This window comes from Lynx canadensis, chromosome B3 (genome assembly GCF_007474595.2).
Source record: "Lynx canadensis isolate LIC74 chromosome B3, mLynCan4.pri.v2, whole genome shotgun sequence".
NCBI lineage: Eukaryota > Metazoa > Chordata > Mammalia > Carnivora > Felidae > Lynx > Lynx canadensis.
This window is the reverse complement of record NC_044308.2, coordinates 121,841,519-121,867,290: the sequence shown is the minus strand read 5'-3', so window position 1 is coordinate 121,867,290 and position 25,772 is coordinate 121,841,519. Positions and strand designations below refer to the sequence as shown.

Here is a 25,772-nt window from a genome sequence, read left to right as displayed (position 1 = left end):
CTGGCCTGCCCCTGATTGGCCTGGGCAGAGCTGCTCTGAAGCACACTTAATGGGCTCTCAGGACTTTATGACATGGGCTATATCTGGATCTTTCTTTGGTCAGTGATCTAGCTACCTGCAGGCTGTGCCTTCTGCTACAGCTAGGAAGAGAACAGAGGGCATCTCCTGCTCACCTTCTGAGCCCCTGCTGATTGTCCTATGTCACAGGCGTTTTCTGTGACTCCTCAGTAAACACCACCTGGCTCAGCCTGTCTTGAGTCAGCTGCTCCTGAGGGTTTGTGTGGCAGTGGGCGGCTATTCATCTAAACTCACCTTCTTTGTTCCTTTCCCCAACTCTTCTTGCTGTGGTCTTGAGACTAGAAATGTGGCACACACAACCACTGTTTTTGCCTCCTACTCCTCAGTGATATATGTTGTGACACCACTGGTCAGAGTCTGTTTGTATACCTTTATAATACCAGTATTGATTGTTTTCATCCAACAGGATAAACATAAGTGGTCTATCACAATGAGGGGTTGTAAGGCAAGACCTCTTTCTTTTTATTTTTTTTATTAGATTTATTAATTTTTGAGAGAGAGTGAGACAGAGCGTGAGCGGGGGAGGGGCAGATAGAGAAGGAGACACCGAATCCGAAGCAGTCTCTGGGCTCTGAGCAAGCGTTCAGCACAGAGCCTGACGTGGGGCTCAAACCCACGAACCGTGAGATCATGACCTGAGCTGAAGTCAGACACTTAACCGACTGAGCCACCTAGGCGCCCCAAGACCTCTTTACTTCTAAAGCTATGTGGGCATCGACCAAATCTTTGAACATCTAGGATCTGTTATTCGATGTGGCTTCTAGATTAGGGTGGTTGCATTTCACCTAGGCAACTGAGGCTTTGTGTGAAGACAGAGAGGTATAAGCACTTTGGGAAGTGGGGGCCATATATACTGAGGTCTTTGTGTTCTTTTGATAGTTTATTTGTTTCTAAGAATTTATCCATTTCTTCTATGTTGTCCAATTTGTTGGCATATAGTTTTTAAAAATAATACTCTCATATGATTATTGATATTTCTGTGGTTCAGTTGTTATTTCTCCTCTCTCATTTGTGATTTTATTTATTTAGGTCTCTGTGTTCTTGATGGCTGTAAATGCCCCCACCCCGCCAAATCCATGTGAGCTGAAACTTCCCTCTTCCCTCCCCATTGACTTATTTTGTCACTTTGCTGATTAATCTTTTTCAGAGACTTAAAGTCCACAGAGGAATGGGCATCTCTACACTTGAATTCTCTACTTCTCTTGAGAGCCAGTGATTTGTTCTGGCACATTTCTCTTTCCTGACCTTGAGTGTCACTGTCTCACTGTCTGGGACAGAAGTTTGCAAGGATCCTTTTGTGTTACTGATTACTGCCAGCAACTTTGCCATTGTCACTGCCTTGCTAGACCTGATTGCTCTTGGCTTCTGGAAGATGTGGTCCCTTTCTTTTGATACCTCATCATTTTCTTTGCCTCACACTTAGCAGGTTTTGCCAGAGACAAGATAATGACTGGCAAAATTTGTAGGTTTAACATTGGATTCTGAGGAAAGCTGGGCATATGGTCGTTTACATGGAATTAATTTTTGGAATACTGTATTTTTACTACTAAAAGGAAAATATTATTATTTGCCTTCTCAGCTTAAAAATCTTCCTGTGGGGGCTTCGGTACCTGTCAGATACAGGCCTGTCCTTCACTGTCTGGCCCTACTTGTTCACACCCTCACCTATTCCCACTGTCTTTCCCGCCCACTCTCCCACTCATATGAAACCATTTACCTTTGATCAAAAGTGTTTTGTTCTTTCATACAACTGTGCCCCACTTGTTCACCTGACAAAATTCTCCCCTCCTTGAAGAGTCTTTTCAAGCATTTCTCTGAGACAGTGAGGGGCCCTTTCTCTTTGTTCTCCCAGCACTCTATCTGTACCTCTCAAATATACCATATTGTACCATAACTCTTTACCTGTAGGCCCTCAGTTGGCACTAATGAGTGAATGATTTCAGATATCAGTGATTGTTTCTTCTCGGCAGATCCCCTAGACCCTTCATTACCAGTGGAGTTTGTAAGACATGGAGACATCATTCGGCTAGAACACAAAGAGTAAGTAAATTTGCTGTCTGGGATGAATGAGTGGTATGGGCACCAAAGGTAGAGAGTTCTTTTAAGCTGGAAATAAATAGAAGTCAGATTGGATGAGGCTCTAGTAAATAGAACAAGGCTGCTGTGCTAGAATGGGAGAGCCATTTTATGAAGGCTGATCAAACAAGCAGGCCAGTTTTGTCCACCTCTTTTGGCTTTGGGGAGTTCGAACTTTGAAGGCACTGTTCAGTTTCCCTTCTTCTAGAGAAAAAAAAAATATATATATATATTTGAGTTATCCAGAGCTTCTTCTCAAGTGGCTGCCTTTAGGAAAACATAGAAGTCTGTTTCTGAGAATATGGCAAGCTAGTTTATTTAAGCAATATTCTCACTGGAAATGACTAAAAATGCTGGAATGATATGAAAACATCTTAAAGCATCAAAGAGCTGACAGACAGTAGGGAGTTACCAGGCCAAAATCTAAGTGAAAGTGGGAATCCAGAGAAATGAGTGGGGTGCTGCAGCCCCTTCTGCCTTGACCCCACAATGTTGAGTTTCGATCTTTGGTTTTGTCTGCCTTGAGAGAAAGAGTTGTAAATTCAAAGCTCTAAGCTCACCCAATGTGGTAAATTTATTAAGTAATCCTTCCCCTAAACTTGGAACCCCAAAGGGCTTGAGCAGGGGGAGCAGGGATGAAGAGGGGCTATCTCTGGTTCCTGAAAAGTTGTAACTACCAATTGATCCTCACATGAATTTGTGGCCCAAATTAATTTTATCTGGATGGTCTCGATATCTTTAGGCCATGAATTTAAACAAACATAATCCTAGACTGGTAATATCTCCTAGGTACCTGCCTAAAAGCAAATATAAATCCGCTTTTGGGAAATACATTGTCATCCATTCCCATAAGTAGCTTTTCAGTGACAGTGAATAGTACATAGTAAAAAATAACTAAGCACACAAGGAAATAGGGCACCATGTGCAAGAGCGAACAGGAACAATAGATTGCAGAAGCAACCCTGCAAAAATTATGTATACAAGAATCATCAGGTGCAGATTTTTTTTGAAAATCAGGGATTATGTATATAGAAAAGCTATAAGCAGTGTTTGGTTTTTTTTTTTTTTTCCTATCCAGTAGGATTATAGACACTTTTAAATTTCATTTTGTTTTATAAACAAATTAAAAGTTATTATTTATTGTTAAGTTTTATTTTTGGAAATTTCCAAAATTTTTATAATGAACACTTATTGTAGATAAAAGTAAGAATTATTATAAAAGGCACAAAGCAAATAAAAGCTAAATTAATCCCCCTACTTACCCCACAGTTCCCCACTTTGTAAAACTGGTAATGAGGGTAGAAAGAGTAAATGGGAGGGAGGAGGCTTAGCTGGCTCAGGCAGGTATAGAATACAGATTTTAACTTCTTCTCCCCAAAGCTGCCTCATGAGTCAGGCAAGCTAAGTGTTTCAAAGCCACCAAATGTGATAAGTCATCCCTCTGACTGCTGAAGTTAACCCCGTTCTTGGCATGCAGTCCAGGACTCCTACCATCTGTCCTTCCTGGTTTGGGATTCTCTGATTCTCTGGGTATTTCTTGTAAGTAAGTAGGCAAGACATTCCTGATAAGTTGGATTTCATAGTTCAGATTCTAATTTTTCTTGCCCTAACAGATGATTGTGAATATCCTCAGTAAAAGAGGAGACACTGCATGTCTCTTTTTTCCAGGATGATGATATTTCTCTCTCTTTTAACTTCTAGGACTTCTCGGAACCTGCACAGTCACTATCATGAGGCCCCCCTGACCCGAAAGCACTATCAGGTCACTGGCTATGGCATAGTAAGTGAGCAACTGGAGTGTAAGTAGGATGTAAAAAATTGTGAGGCCTGGCTCAGGGCCATGTGGCAGAACACATCCTCCCTGGAATTCTGCAATGTTCGTAAGGATTGGGGGCTGCACAGGGACTCTGTTAACATTGGGAACGTTTTGGCTACGTTTGCTGTGGGAAAAGCAACATATGCTTCCATTTGTCTCCATCTCTCTCCTCCCATGATAACCAGGCCATTCTTATGTTCTGACACTTAATAAATGTTACGTATGAATACTATTTGGGTTTCTTTTAAAATCACATTGGAGGGGGCGCCTGGGTGGCTCAGTCAGTTGAGCGCCCACCTTCAGCTCAGGTCACGATCTCATGGTTTGTGAGTTCAAGCCCTGCATCGAGCTCTGTGCTGACATCTTGGAGCCTGGAGCCTGCTTCGGATTCTGTGTTTCCCTCTCTCTCTGCCCCTCCCCTGCTTGTGCTCTGTCTGTCTCTCTTTCAAAAATAGATAAACATTAAAAACTTAAAAAATAAGTAATAATAAAATAAAATCACATTGGACATAGAAGCCATGGATCCACAATATGATCCTAGGTGAATATATAAGTTTATCCTTTGCCAGATCCCAAATCTTCATTGGCTTTGTTTTTAAGGATTACTTGCCTGTTCTGCAGAGCGATGTTAATCACCACGTTATTTTGAGATTTTTACTACCTTGGGGTGATGTAGTTAATAGAAGAAGCTTTATACTTATGGCTTGGGGAGTAATTTGAAAACAAAACAACTTGTGGGCAGCTAGACTTAGGACCATCTTATGTTCCCTTGCAGAGGCTTTGGTGCAGAATCAGTAACGATTCTGCTAGGTGGACTTCCCAACCCTCTTTCTGTTTGCTCAGCCTACAGTACTGGAGCCACAACTCATCTTTTTCTTGTGGGTATCTCCTGAGGAGAATTAGACATAAGTGTCTTAATTTCTGGCTTAGATGAGTAAGTGTCCAGATGGCCAAGTAATGGGTGCAAATGACCCAAATCTATTTCTGTTGGTTCAGGGTGATGTCTTGAGTTTGGTTTAAGAGTAAAAACGTATGTTTAGAATTTAAACTCTAGTCCCATGAAGTGAAGAATCGGACTGCAGGCTGTAGAAGTTACACTACTTTTCTTGGTTGTGATAGTGAGTGCTGAGGAATGTGTATCACTTGGGGTGTTGCTGTGTTCCCTTTCCCACCTTATCCATTGAGGCCCATTTAGTCTTTGACCTTTGTGACATGGTGGCATCTGAAAGGGCCATTTCCCCTTCCTGACATGCGTTCTCTAAAGTCATCTTGCTTTCTTTGTATTTTTTCCTTGATTTACATGGCAGAATGGGACAGGAGACTCCAATGATTTCTGGCGGATTGAGGTTGTAAACAGAAAATTTGGAAACCGGATCAAAGTGCTGAGAAGTCGAATTCGACTCATCCATCTGGTCACAGGTTGTGTCCTGGGCTCCTCGGGAAAGGTCCTGCCCAAATGGTGAGTCTTTGGGGTACTGATGTCCCAGTTGAGGCTCATGCTTCTCCTTTCACAGTACAAGCAGTATACCAGAAACTTCTGTTTCTCCATTGTCAATGTTTACCTCATGTTTTTGTATTTAAAAAAAAAAATAATTTTTTTTAAATGCTTATTTATTTTTGAGAGACAGAGCATGGGGGTGGGGGTGGGGCAGGGAAGGGCAGAGAGAGAGGGAGACAGAGTCTGAAGCAGGCTCCTGGCTCTGAGCTGTCAGCACAGAGCCCGACGCAGGGCTCACACTCATGAGCCATGAGGTCATGACCTGAACTGAAGTTGGACGCTTAACCAACTGAGCCACCCAGGCGCCCCTCATGTTTTTGTATGGTAAATAGAGGGAGAAAAGGCATCGGGTGTGTTATAGAGCAGAGAACTCCAGAGTCCCTTGGGTATTTTATGTGTACTGAGAGTTCAATGTTTGTTCATCTGGTTTGGACCTTCTAACTGCTCTGGACCTTCCTAAAGTGGGAATGCTCTATGCTAGATGACTTCTGTGATAGTCGTGGAATACAAGAGTGAGGTTGATAAAAGCATAGCCCCTGGATTGAAAAGAACAGAGTCCTGTGTATTTAAGAGATTCAACAGTGCTACTCTGGTGAGTTTCACATCTTCTGAGAGACATCTGTGACTGCTTTTCACAGGGGCTGGGAGCAGTTGGAGGTTACTTGCACCCCATACCTAAAGGAAACCCTCAACTCTATCTGGAATGTGGAGGACCATATCAACCCCAAACGTGAGTGAACTTACTTCCTGGAAACATTTATAAGTAACTCTTATCTTAGAAAAATAAACCTTTATAGACTCTGCTGTCACTTTGTATCATTATTGCCATTTCTTGCCTTTTTTAAACTGAATCTCTTCACACGAGTTTTTGTATGAAGGTAGCTCCTTTCTCTTCCCATCCATGTGAACTTCCCGTCTTCCTTAAACTCTCCCTAAAGTGACCAGTGACTTCACTCAGGACCAGAGCTAATTTCCTCTTTTCATTTTCCTTGCCTCTCTCTGGATTTAATGCTTCGCCTTGACTGCCTGCAGTGCAGGCCCACCTCTCTCATCTCCTTCTGGGCTGTTCTGTCCCCTGTACCAGGGGTGCTTCCCACTCTCAAGGCTTAGAGCAGGCTGGTGCTTTCCCTTTATGCCCCTATGTAGAGCTCCTCCCCTCCCCACAGCCAGCCAACACTTGTACAGAAAGCGATGGCCACAGCCCTTGATCTGAGCCCCGTATCTGTACTCCCAGGCTCCTGTTTGACATTTCTACATCAGTGTCATCTTCAGCTCAGTGAATCTTTGGATTCATCATCTGTCCTCCCCAACCACCCCTTTCAAGCTTTTGCTTGATTTCCCTTCTCCATGCTTCCCATTTTACATTCTTCTTACTACCTAATTTAACCAACCAGCTAATTAATTCACCAATTAAACAACTCTTTAGTGAGTATGACGGGAAGACTGGGGGTCCCAGGAAGACACTGGTGGATGAGGTGGACTTGGCCCCTGTCCTCACAGACCTGCTTGGCAGGGAGAGCAGCATTTGAGGCTGTACCATAATGAAGGGTGATGGTGCCGAGAGCGGTGGCCACACCAGGGACAGACCGGGGACAGGCCTCATCATCTGTTGCCTTTGTGTTTCTCCAAATGCCTCATGAGTGCTTCACACAAGCTGAAGGCGGATGATCAAGAATTGGGTCAAGCTTTCTTCTGTCTCCTCAACACTCCTACCTACTGGTTAGCCAGAGCATCAGGAAGGCTGCACTCAGACTCTGGCCACAGTGTGGATGCCGTGGACAGCTGGGAGAATGTGCGACCAAGGTTTTCTTCTCTGTCATTTCTTTGCCTAGTGCCGAACATCAGCCTGGACGTGCTGCAGCCCAGTTTTCCTGAGGTCTTGCTGGAGTCCCACATGGTGATGATCCGGGTACTGTGGCCCCTCTCGTTCGATGGCTTCTCTACGAGCTCTTGCCATCCACAAATTTGCATCACAGATCAGGAGCCATGTATAGATCCACTGCCCCCTCATGGAGGACTTTGAAAGGGTCTTCACTTACAGTTTACGTGGTTTTCAAGGGCATTTCCCTTATCACAGAATGATGATAGTGGTGATGATGATGATGATGATAACAGACACCAGTGCACACGTATGTAGCTCTTATGTGCCAGTCACCACTCTAAGCACTGCACGTGAACTGACTTATTCAGTGGTTATTACAGTCCTATGGAGATTATTGTCCCCAGTTTATAGATCAGGGAATTGGGGCACGGAGAGGTTAAAGCTGCCTAGGGTCACACAGCTAAATGTAAGAGGTGGATCCGGGCTTCACAGCAAGGCTGGCAGAGTCAGTGCTGGTTACTGCTACACTCTTCCATTTCTAAGTGATTCTCAAATCTGTTCAAATGGCAGAGCTCCTGAAAGCCAGAGTGCTCTTGCCTGAAGAGCATGAGATGCTGATAGTTCATTCCATCACCTGAGGTTAGAATGAATTAGGATGAATAGCTAACCTGAGCATGTTGTTTAGCTGCAGCATAAAATCCCTACCATGAGCCCCCTCAAGTTCCTAGACTTGGGATCTATTTAGGGGGCCTGATTGAGTCTTTTGCAGGTTTTGTAAGATTCTTTGTACTCTCCATCATTGGTATCTGACAGCAGTCGTAGCTCAAAGGCGTAAGAACAATTGAGAGAAGAGAGCTTTAAGTTGAGAAAGTTCTACCCATTATCTTAACTTCTCCCGGTGTGTTAGAGAAACCTTGCTGTGGTGTGGATGTGTAGAAGAGACCCCTTTCCTTTGGCTTATGGAAACCAGTGTTCTGCAGGAATGGTGTTTAAGAGTCACTGTATCCCAAGTCAGGTTTGTGATTATCACTCCACCCACAGGGCAGCAGAGAGGTCTAGTGATTGTTATTTTTCCCCTGCTGAGCCGTTGTCAAGCGGACTTCCCTGGAAGTGATTTTATAGGCGGTACTCAGTAAATATAGTTGACTTCTTCCACCAGATTAAATTAAAAAATTCAGATTTTGTCATTTTTGCACATTGCAAGGTGATGACTTCACATCAAGTGATCTCTGGGTCACTTCTTCTCTGACTCTCTGCTTGTAGCTGTCACTGTGGCCTGATGACATAGCTCCTTTGAATATGTGCCTCTCAGTCAAAATATCATTCTAGGTCTGGGTAGAATTTTTTTATTTTTAAAGTTTTGTTAACTTATTTTGAGAGAGAGAGCACATGTGTGTGTGCGTGCGCACGAGCGGGGGAGGGGCAGAGAGCGAGGGAGACAGAGAATCCCAAGCAGGCTCTGCACTGTCAGCGCAGAACCTGACATGGGACTTGATATCATGAATCGTGAGATCATGACCTGAGCCGGAATCAAGAGTCAGTCTCCCAGCCAACTGAGCCACCCAGGTGTCCTCGTCTGGGTAGAATTTTAAGACTAAGTCTAAATAGTCTCGTTTCTTCTTTCATTATCTAAGAGGTAGAGCCAAAGAATAAAAGGGCATAAGGGAGCTTTCTTACTCAACCAATGTAGCATCAAGATGGGGAAAGAGATCAAAATAGTCCAGATGATGGAAACTGCACGGGAGAGGGCTTTTCTGCCAGCTGAGTGGAGGGCCTGAGTCCTGTGCAGAGAAGGCTGCCTCGTCTGGTGAGGTCAGCTGGAACGAGCCCACTCAAGGTGTTAAGCATAGAGAACAGTGTACAAATGTACATGCCTGTAATGGTTACAGACTTTTCCTTCCTTCCATTTCTTGGTTTAGTAAAGGAACTGGATTTCTGACATTAATGTAGTAAATAGGATGCCCCTGGTTTGTTATAGCTCTGGCTGGAGTCCTTGAGCCTGGGACTGAACTGCACTGGTTTGAAGGAATTCATTTCCCTCCACAGCTCCTTTGGGGTCCAGATTCATTCTTCATTCTGAGGCCCTTCAATGGAGAAACCCTGGCCTAACTCACAGCATCTTACAACTGTTCTCAGGAAGTGCCTTCTCAATTTGTTCTGATAATGAGGCTGACACCAGACCTGTGCTTAGTATCCAGGGTCCTGATCCTTTCCTTCTTGCCTTTGAAAAGCCCTGATTTTGCCGTGTAGAGGACAGTCTTAGCCACTGGATTAAAGGGGCTGAATCTTGTTCCTTCAGGCTAAAGTATGTATTCTCAATGCGTAATATCACCCAGAGGGTAAAATGTGTTCTTGGAGGGCAGAAAACCGTTAACTTTTTCATGTATGAAGCATAGGTAGTCATCCAGTATATAAACATATTTACAGTATTGCTGTGGTATTAAAATGTCATTGGAGGCATTTAGGAAAAAAATGTCTGAAAAGTTCCAGGAGGGGCAATAATGAAAAAAAAAAAAAGTTGAGCAACACTAGGTTAAAGTAACTTTTTCCAAGTCTGGGAACTCATCAGATTTCTGGTTCTGTGTTTGAAATTGGGTTCCTGAGGGAACAAGTAAGTCGGCTTGATTTTGTATCCCCACTAGCTCTCTTCACACCTTCTCCTTGGTCTGAAAGATGGGTGTATGTTTTGTGCTCACAGGAAACAAGTCTTTCATTCTCTTTTCTCTCAAGCATGGTGTGTCTGAATGGACTGTCTCTGGTGGAAATGGAGGCTTGTGTGTTGGGAGAAGTAAGGCAGTTGTAAGCAGGTGAACAGTGACTGAAAATGAGCACCTGACTTCCCTGCAGGGAGGGGGACGGTAGGGGGAGGTTTCCTCTGGACACTTGGCCATATGTCAGAGGTGCCCATTGCTCACACTTCTGTCAGCTCTCTAGATCTCTGCCTTGACTAGCTTCTTTTTGCCATTTTCCTGCAGGGGAACAATGGTCTCAAACCCAAGGACAATGAGTTCACGTCCAAACCCTGGCACTGGCCTGTCAACTATCAGGTAGGGCTCAAGGCTAGAGTTTATCCCAGGAAATGGAGCCAAAAAAGAGGTCACTGAGACTTGGTTGGGTGGGGTGAGCTAGGGTAACTAGGCAAGGCCTGAGGTGGCATGAGGTGGCTGACCGACAGGGCTCTGTTTTTTGTCCTGAATCTGACCCACCTTCCCCGAGAGCTCATGTAGAATTGGCACTTTCTGAGCCTCCTGCCCGGGCTCCCTATCTGTGAAAGGTAACTGGTCTTCCCCCCACTGGAGCACGTGTGGCCTGGATGCACTGGGCCCTGGATCAGCAGGGTGTCCTCTGCCCCACAGGGCCTGCGCTTCTCAGGGATCAATGACACAGACTTCCGTGTGTATCTGCTTGGCAACCCGGTGAGTACCCAGCCCTCTCCCTGTGTAGACCTTCAGCCTGGGGACTGCGGCTTTCCTCTCACCTGTCCATTCTCCTTTCCATGCAGGTGGTTTGGTGGCTGAATCTGTTGAGCATTGCCCTCTACCTCCTCTTGGGGAGCATCATTGCTGTAGCTGTGCAGAGAGGGGCACACCTGCCTGCGGAGGTTGAAGGTTGGGTCCCTTGGGCTCTCCCTCCCCTGACCTACCAGCTGGCTGGGGCCTATACTTCTGCTGGGCCATTCTGCCTTCAGCCCCCACTCTCTCCCTTCTTTATTTTTTTTTTTTAATTTTTTTTTTCAACGTTTATTTATTTTTGGGACAGAGAGAGACAGAGCATGAACGGGGGAGGGGCAGAGAGAGAGGGAGACACAGAATCGGAAACAGGCTCCAGGCTCTGAGCCATCAGCCCAGAGCCTGACGCGGGGCTCGAACTCACGGACCGCGAGATCATGACCTGGCTGAAGTCGGACGCTTAACCGACTGCGCCACCCAGGCGCCCCAACTCTCTCTCTCCCTTCTTTAAAGCTCAGTCACCGAATGCCTATCCTCCCAACAGCCCTGTAGAGTAGAACATTCTTACCCCCATTTTATGGATTGGGAAGCAAAGGCACAAAGAGAAGAGACTTGTCCCAGAACATACACTGGTAAGTGTAGAGCTGAGATTCAAACCCAAGCAGTCTGACTTCAGAGCCTTCACTTTTTTTCTTTGAGAGAGAGAGAGCGCGAGCACGAGCACGAGAGCAGAGGAGAGGAGCAGAGGAAGAGAGAGAATCTTAAGCAGGCTCCCATGCTCAGCATGGAGCCCAACACATGGGGGCTTGATCCCACAACCCTGGGATCATGACCTGAGCCGAAATCAAGAGTTCGATGCTCAACTGACTGAGCCACCCAGGTGTCTCCAGAGCCTTCGCTTTTAACCTTTACACTCTGTAGAGAGCTACCCACCTCTTCTCCTCTGCCTCCTCCCTGTTCCATGGCCCATCTTCTAGTGGGGTAGGGAGGAGCCCCTAGGGCACAGACTGCAGCCCCTGAAACGTTCCCGCAGGCTGTGTTTACCCTGTGCTGCTCCCTCTGTGAACAGCCACAGTCCTAGGCCCCCTCTGTCCCCCTCCATCCTCATCTCCAACTTCACCTCCCTCCTGTCGGCCGCTGCAAAGATCTGTGTGGCAGCAAAGGTGTGGGAGACGGAGGTGGGATGGGGGCAGCTACCTGTGGGATGTGAGCATCTTGGTTTCTTTAGAGGCTAGGCTGCCTCCTGCTGGTGTTTGGTGCACCTGCATGGGTGCCAGCCTCCCTGAGTGGGTAATGTGCAAGGCTCTCGAGGGCCAGCTGCTCCTCTCTTCCAGCTGCCTAGGCTTGCTCAGCATTCTCCAGATGAGGAGAGGCAGCCCGGTCCAGTCACACAGCAGGGAAGGGGCAGAGCGGGACAAGGACCCCGGGTCTCTGCCCTCTCCCTGGCTGTAACCTGGGCTGTGCTGCTTGGGGCCCAGGGTTGACCCAGGTCCTGCTGCGAGGAGGCGGTCAGCTCCTGCTTGGCTGGATTCTCCATTACTTCCCGTTCTTCCTGATGGGCCGGATTCTCTACTTCCACCACTACTTCCCAGCCATGCTCTTCTCCAGCATGTTGACAGGTCAGCACTGCCTACCTGGACCTGGGGGAGAGGGGCAGAGGAACAGTGCTGAGGGGGGTCTCCCTGATTCCTGACCTGGAGTGGCTCCTTCGTGCTGCATCCCAGAAGTCATCCTCTGACAGACTGGTGCTAGGTCTCTTCTTTCCCTTAGGTATTCTGTGGGACACTCTCCTGCGGCTCTGGGCCTGGAGCCTGGCCTCCTCTTCCCTGGCCAGGGGCCTGTATGTGGTGGGAAACCTGAGCCTGCTCCTGGGAACTGCCTACAGGTGAGTATTCCCCACTCCTTGCATAGCTGTCCCCCACTCTCCACCCACAAGTCTGATGCCTCTGCCCTGGATGCATTTTAGAATCCCCTGGGATTCTAAAGCACTCTGCTTTTAAACTCTGCTTTTAAAGCACTCCGGTAACTGAGCCCCACCCCCAGAGGCTCTGATTCCATTTTTCAGAGCTCCCCAGGTGACCCTAATGTGCAGCCAGATAGGAGAAACAGGGGCTAACTCTGCATTGTTTCCTTTTACCAGTAGGTTCCAGGTTTTATATGACCATGGCTCCCTACCAGACAGCTCTGGAGGAGGCAGGGTGAGGGAGAGGGTGGGAAGAGTGGTGTGGGCTGTGGCTCAGAATAACTGGAAGGAGGGTGTTTGGCAAGCCTCCCCTCCTCTCCCCACCTTCATGCCAGTCTCACAGATCCCCTATTGAGAGTCACTGGCCTTTAGTGCTGCCAGGGAGGCAGCATTAAAGCATGAACTGCAAATGGTGGGTCTGTGACCTGAGAGCACATGCACATTATAACATATACTCTGAGCCAAACAGCCATGACCAGACCCCTGGGCTGGTCTCTCCCTGGGGCCTCTTGGGAGGAGCCCTTTCCTTCATTGTCATTAAGTCAGCATCTGCTAAGCTCTCAGACAACAGTGTGCCCAAACAGCGAATCCAGACAGACTGTGGTGACAAGAACAAGCAGATCTTGTAGGTGGAGAAGACCTAATGAACTCTAGTGGGGGGGGGGGGTGAGGGGGTAGGGGGGTGGCTGAATTTCAAGGGTCTGTAGGGCCGCTTGCCGATGACAAGGCACTGGATGCCACCCGCCCCCCTCTGGATTCTCTCTCACAGCTTCTACCTCTTCCACCCTCTGGCTTACGGGATGGTTGGTCCCCTAGCCCAGGATCCCCGAAGTCCCATGGCAGGACTAAGGTGGCTTGAATCATGGGACTTTTGAGGCTACTGCAAGGACTTCAGCCTGAGTCCAGGAACTTTCTGGGCATAGCCAGCTGTGCAGCCAGCCCTTGGACCCTCCCAGCTGTGGGTGAAGCTGCCCGAGGAGCCTAAGGAATTCTGCTGCCTTCCAGGACCGAGCTCTGGGGGCACACCCGGAACTTAACCCAACACAAGGGAGAGCCGCGGCTCTCTCTGCAGAGGTCCCACCACTGGGAATGGCCCAGCAATAGAGGACACCACCTCTCTGGTCTGTTTCCCCAAGTGTGCAACATAAGGAGGGATGTGTGTGGGGGTGTGAGGGTACATGTGCCCATATACCTGTGGAATATAGACTGTGACTGTGGACAGCTGAGTGTCATAAACTCAAGAAATAGTCCAGGGCTACAGTAGTATTTTCTGGTATTTTCCTTCACACTGGATTTGGTTTGAAAGTAAGACCATCATAAATTCTCTGACCTCCAAGAAGGCTGAGCTCACCGACCCCACTCTGGGATATCACCAAGGCCAGAGCAGACGGGACTGTCCACGCTGCGCCGCTCTCCTCCCAACAAACAGAGCAGAGCACCTCTGGGCTGGAGGGCCGGCCTCCCAGCTGCTTCCCGGGGGGCAGCTGCTAGGAAGTCTCCAGAGCAAGGCAGCTGAGAGCTCACCAGCCCTGGCTTCCTCACTCTCAGAGTATTACGTGATGTCTTGTGGGAGGAATGGCACCCTATCCTGGGCTGCTCTGTGTTCGCAGGGCCTGCTTGCCAGAGGTGTTTCTTGCTACTGTCCTTTTCCCTCTGCATCCAGCCTGGCTGCGCCAGTGGGGCAGATGCACTCTCCTGATGGCTGGGAGAGCCTTTGGGGCCCCTTTCTTAGCAGCCGAGGGTGATGGGCAGCAGGGCAGGGATCTGTGGTGCCGGGCTGGGGTCCCAGTAGGCCGTGTGGCCCGTCCGGATTGATGTCCCTGTCACTCATGAGGTGTTCCTTTTACTTCTCTAGTCTTCCCCTGCTGACACCCCATTTCCATTTCATTCCCCTTTCTCTGTGTCACTGTTTCACTAATCTCTTTCCCCAAGGACCCAGAGCACCTAGAAATGCAGCAAAACTTCTACTCTCTGCCACTTTAAAGCCCAAGGAAGAAGCTCAGAGCTAGCTGTTCCTTTCACTTCTTCCCCAAATAGAAGAGATTAAGGAAACCCTTGGGTGAGAACCGAACCAGCCCAAGGCCAGCTCCTCAGCCTGCCTCCCTCCCGCCAGTACATGACAGAGTATTTTGTCTCGGAGGGCTGTGATGCTTCCAGGTTTAATGATGAGGCTCTGCCACACTTCATCTTCCCTCCTCTGTAGCCCCCACCAATTCTGACAGGGTCAGAGCTCTTTAGAGCATCTCTGGGAGGCGGTTGCCACGGAGACTGGAAATTGGTCCCAGGGACAGACTGTGCTACCTACTGGGCGGTGGGGAGGGAAGCTTCTGGCCATCCTTAGCCGTTCGGACCAGCCATCATTAATGTTAATAGAGGAAATGCAGCAATGTCAAAAGCAAGGCAGGTTTGTTAATTAGATCTGGGGTGTGATGACCTCCCTCTCCCAGGGCTGCAGCCCTTTTGACTTCCCCTGGCAGGAAGTGCTGCCTGTGTGCTGAGTCTGGGCTCTGTGCTTAATTGCATTTCTGGAAGGAAAGAACAGGGATGGAGAACCTCTGCTTGCGCTTTCCACCGCACCGCTGTCTCTCCTCCCCAAAGGCAGAGAGTTGGTTTCTTCTGAGCTGGGTGGGGACAGCCATTTGGGTGGGCTCTCCTGCCCACCCAGGGCGAGTGCAAGAATCTGCGCTTGCCTCTCAGCTAAGAGCACTGGCCTGATGACAACTGGGAGGTGGCCGTTGTTCCCTTGCACCTTCTTCTTTCCTAATAGGAACTTGTTGGAAGGGAGGAACCCTGAAGGAGCCAGAGGGGCAGCCACTCTGGGGGAGGGTGGGGAATGAGAAAGCTCAGCCAGCTTCCTCCCCGTGGCTCCCTCCTCATTTGGCCACACTGGGAATGAAGGGTTCCTCCGTCTCTTCTACTATGTTCCAAGGATGAGAGAATTGCTTGCTCACTCCCCCTGCTTCCTCTTAGCCCAGATGAACAGACCTTTCTCTGGAGACGAGGCTGTGCGGGTGGACGCAGCTGCAAGTGTTCAGGTTCTGTTGTTGGCAGATGCTGGGGAGAGGGGCTGTCGGGGTGGTGCCCTGAGTATGAGCTCCAGTGCCCAGGAATCGGCGGAAATGTGATCTGCCCCACAAACTTGCTGGTGGAGGAAGAAGATGTTTGTGAGCACAACCTCCAGCCAGCTTCTTGAGCCACGATTTTATATTAAAAAAAGGTTTCCACAGATAATCAGAGGCCATTTACTTTTGTAATAAATAGCCCTTGTTTTGAAAGCCATGGTGTTCTTGTTGTACTTAATTGAACCTGACTTTCCCTCGGGCTCCCAGAAAGAGAAGAATGTTTTGGAGGCAAGAACCGTTCCACCGTGTCCCGGTGTCTGAGGCCATTCTAATTTCAGCAGAGGCCCTGGCTGGGCAGGTGAGCCCTGTCACCCTGAGGGACATTGGGGCCCTCCCACGTACAAGGTTACTTGAGTAATGAGGGCTGTTCTTTTATTTAAACTTATCCCAAAATAAGTCGGAAGCTGGACTGTTTCTCTGGTAACCTGCCACACAGTAGGGCAAGGAGAGTGGAGAGTAAGAGTGTCCATGTCTGAGACAGCCACACAGCCCAGCACTGTAGCAACTGCCATTGTGCTTGCCAGAGGCCCCATCTCGCAGGGGTCTTCTGTCATCGGGAGTGATGGCGAGCGTCCCAAGGAGGTGAGCGCTGGTGTGTGTGGGGCAGTGGGTGGAAGAGGAGAGGAGTGGCACTGCCCTGTGAGGTGCAGGCGGCCTGACTCCCCCTCCCCCCTGAGACAAGAGGGGCTGGAGGAGGCAGGGAGGGGCACGTGCAGAGCTTCAGGGGAGGGAAGACGCCGAGTCCAGGCAAGTTAGGAAGGGACCAAACACACTTGACCGGCACACCTTAATTTACTGAGCACCGACACATCAGTGACACTTCATCCTCATAAAGGCACAGTGAAGTCAGTGCTGCTTTTGTCTCTATTCTACCCATGAGAGATTAAATTATTTGCCTCAACTCTTGTGATTAGTCAATATCAGGGCCAGGACTGGACACCAAGTTGGGCTTTTTCTGTTTCTCCAGCTTGGTCCTGGGATAGAAGCACCTTCCCAGAACAACAGACAACCCTGGGTCCCCGGGGAGAAGGCCTGGACTCAGCTCAGAGGTGTCCACGTTTAGCACATTCCTTTGTGCATTCTGCTTAACACATCCACAGTGCACCCGGGGCCCAGTGTTTCCTGGTGCACCCAGACCAGTGGTTTTCTGGGAGGGGAAAAAAGGCCTGGTGGGTAGCACTTGCCAATTTCCATGGTGTACATATTCTCACCATGGCCCATTTCAGGCTAGCAACCTGACGTCACTAGATGAGAATCTGGAAAGATCAGTGCACACCATCGGCTCTCTGAGGCGATCTAAGAGCCAGCTCCAGTATACCAGTACCAGTACACCAGTCAGGAACCACTGACCCAAACCCAGTGACCTTGGTTTGGTCTGAACTACGGATAGAGCTCTTGGTCATGGTCCATTAAAGTGAAGGGGCAGAGGAGCACAGAGGTCCAGAGAACAGGCTGGAGTCAGACTTGAGGGCAACTCCTGGCCCCACCGCTTACAGCCATGTGATCTTGGGCTAGTTACCGAACCCCTGGGCTTCTGTTTCCTCAACGGTATAACCAGATTGAAACAAATGGTACCTTCTTGGCAGAGACAGTGTGAAGACAAGGAGTAAATGACGCAAAGAGCCTTGCACAGAGTTGGGACAGGAGTGCTCCATGAATGCCAGCTCTGTCACTGTCTACTGTTGACAGTCCACTCAGTGACAGCACTGGCTCTAGGACAGCACTCAGCTCTCCTCTGTTAGCACCTCCTGCCTGAGTCATGGCAGATGCCAGGCAAGGAGGGGAGATCCTGGGAACTTCTGATACGGACTCAGACCTTCTGTCTCCTGGAACCTCCTCTCCCCTCTCTCCCGCTGGCCCTGCAGAGGCCCAGCTAGTTTCTCCAGCCTTTTCTCCCAGGGAAGCAGGGATTACAGTGCACTTAGCAACCCTTCTCCTGGCTCTAGAATTCTAGGCAGAGTGAGTGCTGACTCTACCACTTACCAGCTAAAACCATTAACTGCCATGAACTAACTTATTAGACCCAGACACTTTCTCCCAAAGGAGAAAGGAAGCAAGAAGTTCTCAAGTAGAGACTGTTGCCAGGAAATGCAGACTGGCTAGAGTGGGAAACCTTAGATAAGCCAGGTGGCCTGCACAGAGCACAGAACATCTGGGCACTGAAAGGTGAAGCTCACCAGAGACATAATATGGCCTTCTCCCCCCTGACCTGCTGACCTGGCTGTAGGGTCATGGGATACTGAATGAGAAATCTAGTCCCCGATCTCAGACTCTTTAGGACACAAGCTAGGCCTTCTAGCCTGGCTCTCCTGCTCAGCCCAGAGACCCCAGAGATGTGTGGGGAGGTGGGGTGGGATGCACCCCCACAAACTCCTGGGCATGGAGCCTCAGGCTATTCGTGACCACTGGCCCTGAGCACCGCCTTGTGTCCATGGAACGAAAGGAGGTGGGCCAAAAGGCCCCTAGAGACCTCACTACTCAACCCCCTTACCGTATGCTGAGGACACTGAAAGAGAAGTAGGCAGTCAGGCTGGGAGGAGCTGGGCTCTGAGACTGGAAATGATGAAAGATAAACGAGGGTTTTGCCCTGCAAAGCCCGGGCCACTCACACTGGGGTGGGACCGGGGGAACTTTGGTGCTTGAAAGAGAGAGGCTCAGGCCTGGCAAGTGGTCAGCTTCACACTCTGAATGGCAAGCAAGAGATCGCACTACCTGAACTTCAAGTTAGAGAATGAAGTAGTACTTCCATTTAAATTTTTTGAGTCTATTGAAAGTAGTGGAATAGCATGTTGGCACTTAACTCCCTCAATGTCCAGGTATTGCAGTGGTCACTCCCGCTGCACCCCAGACCTGGCCCTGGCCAGCAGAGCCGGGGTTAGAACTGGAGCTCACAGATTGCTAAAGATGATCTCAAGAACACCCAGCCCTGCCTGGAAATGGCTGCAGTCTCGGCCCTGTCCCTAAGGCTGAGAGCCCTGGTGGTCCCCAATGTGCAGGGATGGGGAGTGCGGATGCCTCAGACCCAGAGCTAGGGCAGAGAGCCTCTCCAGCCTGGGCCTGGTCACACAGGCAGGTGCTGGGCGTCCCCTGGTCTGATTTCCAGGTGGAAGGAAGGAGAACCTGTGCCAAGGGGGACAAAGTCTAATGCCTCCGGGTAGCGCTTGAGGGAAGCTTGTGGAGAGATGGCACATGCAGAGCCTCCTAAGGTGATCAAGTTCAACTGGGTGCCCTAACCAGCAAGTGGTGAAATCATCACCAGTTTCCAGATGAAAACCTGAGGCCCAGAGAGGCTCGACGTTTTCTGTTAAGCTCTGACGCCCAGGCATTTCCCAGGCCACCAGGTCGTCCCTGGCCACAGCCGGTTGCCCAGAGATGAGCGCCTTGACGGACGGAGGAGGGCGGGGGCCGCGGTTGCTTTAAAGCGCCCCAGCCGGGCGGCGCGGGGCGGGGCGCTCTCGGAGCCTCGGGGCGCGCAGGGCGCAGCGGCCGGAGCGGGGTCCCCGGAAGCGCCAGCCCGGCGGGCACGGCGGGGCGCCTCCACCTAGGGCGGGAAGGAGCGGCGGCTACACCCCGCCCGGCTGAGGCGCGGGGGCCGTAGGGGGTGCGGAGTGGCCCGCGTCGCCGCGGAGATGGCGCGGCACGTGCGGTGACGGTGCCCGCGCCCCGAGGGTCCCAGCCTCGCGACCCGCGTCCCCGGGCCAGCATGGAGCGCCCGGAGCCCGAGCTGATCCGGCAGAGCTGGCGGGCGGTGAGCCGCAGCCCGCTGGAGCATGGCACCGTGCTGTTCGCCAGGTGAGGGTTCCCCGAGCGCCCCGGGGGTGCGGGTGGCGGGGTGCCTCGCCAGAAACGGGCTCCCGGCGGCTGCACCGGCGCCGGAGGAGGAAAGATTGGCCCTCTGCCTCGGCTGCGCCGGGCGCTTCCAGAAGTGCGCCAAAGGAGCGAGCGCGGCGACGGGTGGCGCAGCCGCTCCTGCGCTTCCCCGGGCGGTGGGCGCAGCCGTGGTGGGGGGGGGGGGGCTCCCCGGGGGCGGGCGGCTGTCGTCCCCTGCGGATCTCCTTACACTCTGGCCAGCGGGCTCTGCTCCCCGCGCTGCGCCCTCTCCCTGGCTCTGTTCCTGAGTGTTCCTTCCTTGGGTGGTGTCTGAGGGGTGCCCCGAGGGCCCGTGAGGGGAGGGTGTGCCTGGCTCCCAGAGGGCAGGCACTGGCCAGGCCCTAGGAGTGCACACTTCAGGCCGCCAACAGAAGGATAAACCTTTGGGAGGAAAGGACCAGGCTGGGAGGAGAGAACAGCCAGGGAGGGGACGATACACGCCCATGTCTCACCCCTGGGGAGAGGGGGAAGGGGTTGCCCAGACCCAAGGGCACGGAGGCCAGTCTTCAACCTTACCTTGAGAGTCTCTAGGTAACCCCTCTGTCATCACCAGAGCCAATGCTCTGTCACCATGGTTTTTCAGGAGCCTTGGCTCCCAAAGCCAGCCCGGAACTTCTGAGGGGGCTTTTGCAAACCACCACCTCCCCCAACCCACACACACACCAACAAAAAGGGAAAAGGGGAGCCCTCTGTGGCTCTGCTGCTTCTAAGCTGTGTGACCATAGGCAAGTTACTTAGAGTCTCTGTGCTGTAAGCCTGGGATAACAGTTATACCTACTGCTTAGGATCGTGAGGGATACAGAAGTTAACTACATGTAAAGTATTCAATGACCAGTAGGTGTAAGAAATTCTCAGTAGTATGACTATCATCACTGGCCCAAGCCCCCCCAGACATGATGAGACTCAGACATTCTGACCCAAGAGTGGAAGAGAGAGAGACAGAGACAGAGAAAAGACAGAGAGAGACAGAGACAGAGAGAAGGGCTTTCCTATTTGAGGACCCTTCCCTGTCCCAGCCCTCTGAACTGTTTATGGAGGGGCTTCTCAATGCTGGGTCCTGTGAGAGGCCTAGAGACTCACTGAGGATGCCCCTCAGAGCCGGTGGAGGAGGAGGGAAAGGAGCACTGACAAAGATGGCAAAGGGGTCAGTGCTCGGTTGGTGGGTGTGTTCTAGGTTTCGGCTGAATCCCTGCACACCCCCCCCCCGCCACGCCCACCGCCACTGCTGGGCAGCTAGGGCTCGCGGAGCCAGGGGGGGGCCTGTAGGGACTGACACCTGGGCCTCCCCCCCACAGGCTGTTTGACCTGGAGCCTGACCTGCTGCCCCTCTTCCAGTACAACTGCCGCCAGTTCTCCAGCCCAGAGGACTGCCTGTCCTCCCCCGAGTTCCTGGACCACATCAGGAAGGTGAGACAAGGCAGAGCGGCCTCTGAGATCCTGCAGAACGCCTTCCTGGGAGAGAATGAGAGACTTGGGATAGGGAAAGTTCCTCCTGCCCTGGCCTGGTCTCATTCCCGTCCTGCTGCTCCCCCATGCCAGGGGCATCTGCTCCTTGCCTTCTGTGCTGAGCCGGGCAGAGTCTGGGGCACCCTGTGCTCAGCCAGCTGGTCCCAGCCCCACCCTTGCCCTCAGCCTTGTCCCTGGCTCCTGAGGGTGGTGTCGGCACTGATCCACTAGGGCCATCTGCCTATGACAACCAAGCTGGGGTTCCCCTTAGAGGCTTGTGACTCTCACAGTGCCTCAGTTTCTCTTTGTCCAGGGTGGACAGCACCATCCAGCTGCCAAGTTTAGGGCTTTGAGACCCTTAGAGGAGAGGAGCTGCCTTCACAGTATAACATTAGTAGTTTGGCCACTGTTGAGTACTTCCTGCATGCAAACTCAGATTGCCTTGCACTCCCTTCCTCCCTCCCTCCCTCCCTCCCTCCCTTCCTTCCATCCTTCCTTCTTTCCTTCCTTCCTCCCTTCCTTCCTTCCTTCTTCCCTCCCTTCCCTCCTTCCTTCTTTCCTCCCTTCCCTCCTTCCTTCCTTCCTTCCTTCCTTCCTTCCTTCCTTCCTCCTTCCCTCCCTTCCTTCCTCCCTTCCTTCCTTCCTCCTTCCCTCCCTTCCTCCCTCCCTTCCCTCCTCCCTCCCTTCCCTCCTTTCTTCCTCCCTCCCTCCCTCTCTTCCTTCTTTCTTTCTTCCTCCTTTGATTTCTTCCTTTTCTTTCTTTTTAAAACATTTTATTATTTATTTTTAAGTAATCAATACACCCAACATGGGGCTCAAACTTACAACCCCAAGATCAAGAGTCGCACGTTCTACCATCTGAGCCAGCCAGGTGCCCTGATTGCCTTACATTTCTGATCCTGGAAAACTGAGGGTCCTGGTGACCTCTCTTACTTCTGGTTGGAACCCCCATCTAGACTGTGGTTGTGAACAGGTGGCACTGCTCTGACCTCTCTGATTCACTGCTCCTCTGCCTTGGCAGGTGATGTTCGTGATTGACACTGCGGTGACCAATGTAGAGGACCTGTCCTCGCTGGAGGAGTACCTTGCTGGTCTGGGCAAGAAGCACCGTGCCGTGGGTGTGAAGTTCAGCTCCTTCTCGGTGGGTAATGGGGCTCCCCTCTCTCTGGAGCTCCTGACCTGAGGCCACCACTCTCCCTGTCCTCCCTGCCCACCTGTTCTCTCTCCCCATTCCATACCCTGAGATGACTAGGGCTGGGGGCCTGCATCTGTGTCTCCCCCGCCATGTGACCCCCGGCACTGCCTTGACCTCTCTGAGCCTCCAATTCTTCTTCCGTGGTGTGGCTTCTCTTAGAACCGTGGAAACTTAAGGAGCCTTTGGATTCGCCGGTCTGCCCGGTTTCCTATCACTGTGTATAAAACCATCCCAAGCAAACAATTTTTGGGTTCGGCGGGGCCGTGCTTTTGCTCCGCATGGTGGGGCTGGAGCCACTCATGTACTGCACTCAGCCGAGAGCACGGCTGGGGCTGGTGCATCCAAATTGGCCTGTCATCCTTTGGGGCCTCTTTCCCTGTGGTGTCTCGTTATCCTGTGGTGTCTCGTTATCGGTGGCCTAGCTGAGCTTCCTCGCAGAGTTCTAAGAGGGCAGAACCCCGATGTGCCAGGACACTTCCTGCCTCCGCTTGCAGCCCCCTTAGTAACGCCCATTGGCCAAAGCCAGGCACGCGATGAGCTCAGGCTCCAGGTGGAGGGACCCCACTCAGGGGGCGTGAATCCTTGAAGTGTGGTTCACTGGGGGCCACGGACGTGACAGCCTACCCCATAGTCCAGTCACCTTGCCAGATGGCCAGCACACCGAGGAAGGGACCACGCTCACCTTGGCCTCTCTAACTAGAGCACTGGTGCGGTGCCTGGTCTTTAGTGGATATTCTGTAAACATTTGTGGAATAAGTAAGCGATATTTTGTTATGGTTAATAACAAACAAGAGCCATTATTATTCTTGAAGGCTCACTGTGTACAGATGCTGTGCTAAGATGGTCTCATTTAATCATGCCAGCAATCTGGTAAGTAGGAACTTTTACTTTCCCTGTTTTACTGATGAAGCAACTGAGGCTCAGGTTGTAAAACTTGCTTGAAGCCACACAGCTCATAAATGGTGGAATCAGGAAGTGAACTCAGGTCTGTCTGGTTGCAGAGTCTGGGATCTTAATACCATGAGTGCTGCCGTGCAGAGGAGGAAACTGAGTCCTGGGGGCAGTGACTTTGCTTGGTCTGAGCTGGGGGTCCCAGGCAACCATGGGATGGTTACAAGGCTGAGTGGAATGAAATGCTTGGTTCACTATAAGGCCTCACATTTAAGGGAAAAGGGGACCCGATGTGGCACCCAAGGATTGGGGCAGAATCTTGCTTGGGAAGCATGGACCCTGTGCAGGAGAAAAGAAAGGTCTGGGCCTCAGTTTTCTCACCTGTGGAATGGGACGATGCCTTCCTGCCTTCAGGAATGACAAGGTGCCGCTTGCCTCTGCAGACGGTGGGTGAGTCCCTGCTCTACATGCTGGAGAAGTGCCTGGGCCCTGCGTTCACACCAGCCATGCGGGCCGCCTGGAGCCAGCTCTACGGGGCCGTGGTACGGGCCATGAGTCGAGGCTGGGATGGCGAGTAAGAGGCAGCCCCTGGCCAGCAGCCCCACCTGGAGGCCCCCATCTGTCTGTGTCTGTCTGTTGCTCTGTGTCTGTCGTAGCCCAGCTCCCCTTAGGCCTCCTTGCACCTAGGCCCTTGTCCCCTTGACCACCCTGGAGAGGTGATGGAGCAGGGCTGGGTCTCAGTCCTCCTCATCCCTGACTGCAGACAGGGGTGGCTTTTCCTTCAAGAAGGGGCTTCTGGATTTCCTTGTGTCCCCAGTAGCTTTTCCCTGCCTGCCTTTTTCCCCCTCTAGCATCCCCTCCTCTGCTAAGAGAGGAGCAATGTTTGGGTCACAGAGGTGGCACGGGGCTGGGAAGGTGGAGATCTTTGAGAGCATGGGCTCTGGTCATCCATCCTTCTCAGGTGAGCTGGGCCAAGCAGGGGTGCTTTCCATTCTTCTCTCTCCCAGGGGTGTCTGCCTTTCATAAGAAAACAAGAGGGACCATTTTAGCCTTCATGGTGGAATCACAGGTGGTAGGGTCAGGTGATCAAGAGAACTGCTGGGGAAGGGAGAGCTGACCTGGGTCTGTGATGGGCTCAGCGGGGTCCCAGGGGCCTGCTTAGATGTCACGTGACAGAGTAGTTTTTCTTTTGCTGTTTCCAGTTCCCTCCTTCAGTGCTGCTGCTGGGAGCTCCTTTAGTACCACTCTGTAGAAGCCAGCTAGCCAGCCAGGGCGGGGTGGGGCTGGGGAAGGGCACGGAAGGAGGGGGATTTCACTCCAAAGAGGCCTGAGTTCTGGTGGCTGTTCCTCACCGCCCCGCCCCAGCAGGGCTGGGTCTCACCTGCCCCTCGCTGCCTCTCTGATGCTGCCCACATCCACTGCCGGGCACAGCTCCCCACGTTTAATACCTGGTGTGTGTCTGTACTTAGGCTGCGATAGAAGAGAAAGCAGCAGGGGAGGCCCTCTGCCCTTGCCCGAGCTGTCTGCACTTTTACCTTTTGCTCTGTGCTGTGGTTGTATAAACTCATGAGGAATAAACCTGTTCTGTGTGCCTCTCTGACCTGCTGGGACTGGTCTTTTCTTGGGTGTCAGCTTGTGGCCAGATGAAGCTGTAAGGTGGGGGATCTAGGGCAGGGTGGGAGGATGGGGTCAGGAGGGCCAAGGCCAGAGAGTGGATATAAAAGAAAGGAGAGGCTTGGGGAAGGCAAGAAGCCAATGGCAGAGATGGACCTAGGAGTCTGTGATGGAAACTGGCTGGCAGGGCACCAAATTCGGTTCCTCTTCGTCTTAGGTACACAGCCAGACTACATTTCCCAGCCTCCTTTGCAAACAGGTGGGGCATGTGACCTAGTTCTGACCAACGGAATGTGTGGACCTGTGCGCCACTTCTAGACCTGGTCCTCCCAAACTCCTGCAAGTTCCTCAGTGCTCTGTCATCCCTCTGCCAGCCCGATGGAGATCTTACAGTGACCTTGAGGGCCATGTGTTGACTGTGGCAGAGCCACAAGATGGAAGGAGCCCGGGTCCCCGAATTGCTGCTTGGAGGAGAGCACCCACTAATCGGAAGTGCCTGGTAGGGCCAAGGAACTTCTCCATCCTGTGGAGCAAGGGCCCATTTTGAATTTTAACAGGAAAGAGACACAAACATCTATTGTGTTTGTGCCATTATATATTTGGGGTTGTTTTGTTACAACATGCACCCACACTAATCCAGAGTCTGAAGCAGTTCACTGGTCAGGGGTCTGAGAGCCCACCTCGTAGGGGACAAAGTGAGGCCAGGGATAGGAATGGGCCAGGCACCAGGACAGCAGCAAAGGGCACCAAAGACTCATAGGGTCCCTGAGGAAAACTTCTAGAGCCTCCCTGGTTGGGCAGGTGCCAATCCCAGGGTGGGCTTTTTAAAGGAGATTGAATGAGTTTGCCTGCAGTGCACCTTGGAGTTGAAGAGCCGGTGTGAGAATGTGTGAGTGTGTGCGAGTGTGTGTGTGGTCAGGAAGAGTGAGCAG

General features: G+C 51.3%; 2 protein-coding genes across 2 annotated transcripts in view; both read left to right on the top strand.

Annotated features, from left to right (window-relative positions):
• Positions 1-15,981, top strand: part of POMT2 (protein O-mannosyltransferase 2) — a 45,866-nt gene extending 29,885 nt beyond the window's left edge. The window contains exons 11-21 of the mRNA XM_030319662.1: positions 2,049-2,118; positions 3,856-3,934; positions 5,278-5,429; positions 6,107-6,198; positions 7,301-7,377; positions 10,266-10,337; positions 10,647-10,706; positions 10,793-10,898; positions 12,218-12,358; positions 12,510-12,624; positions 13,472-15,981. Coding sequence (XP_030175522.1) covers positions 2,049-2,118; positions 3,856-3,934; positions 5,278-5,429; positions 6,107-6,198; positions 7,301-7,377; positions 10,266-10,337; positions 10,647-10,706; positions 10,793-10,898; positions 12,218-12,358; positions 12,510-12,624; positions 13,472-13,577 — 1,070 coding nt within the window. The 3' untranslated portion in view covers positions 13,578-15,981. The remainder of the gene's footprint in view (positions 1-2,048; positions 2,119-3,855; positions 3,935-5,277; positions 5,430-6,106; positions 6,199-7,300; positions 7,378-10,265; positions 10,338-10,646; positions 10,707-10,792; positions 10,899-12,217; positions 12,359-12,509; positions 12,625-13,471) is intronic.
• Positions 15,982-19,527: 3,546 nt separating this feature from the next.
• Positions 19,528-24,826, top strand: NGB (neuroglobin). The gene is made up of 4 exons (XM_030320350.1): positions 19,528-19,616; positions 20,990-21,101; positions 22,162-22,281; positions 23,670-24,826. Exons 1-4 carry the CDS (start codon positions 19,528-19,530, stop codon positions 23,802-23,804), a joined length of 456 nt encoding a protein of 151 aa, XP_030176210.1. The 3' UTR covers positions 23,805-24,826.
• Positions 24,827-25,772: the final 946 nt, after the last annotated feature.

Coding starts and splice junctions, on each gene's coding strand:
- NGB (XM_030320350.1), top strand. CDS start 19,528: ATGGAGCGCCCGGAGCCCGAGCTGATCCGGCAGAGCTGGCGGGCGGTG. Junction 21,102..22,161: donor TCCTGGACCACATCAGGAAG/GTGAGACAAGGC, acceptor CTGCCTTGGCAG/GTGATGTTCGTGATTGACAC. Junction 22,282..23,669: donor TGAAGTTCAGCTCCTTCTCG/GTGGGTAATGGG, acceptor TTGCCTCTGCAG/ACGGTGGGTGAGTCCCTGCT.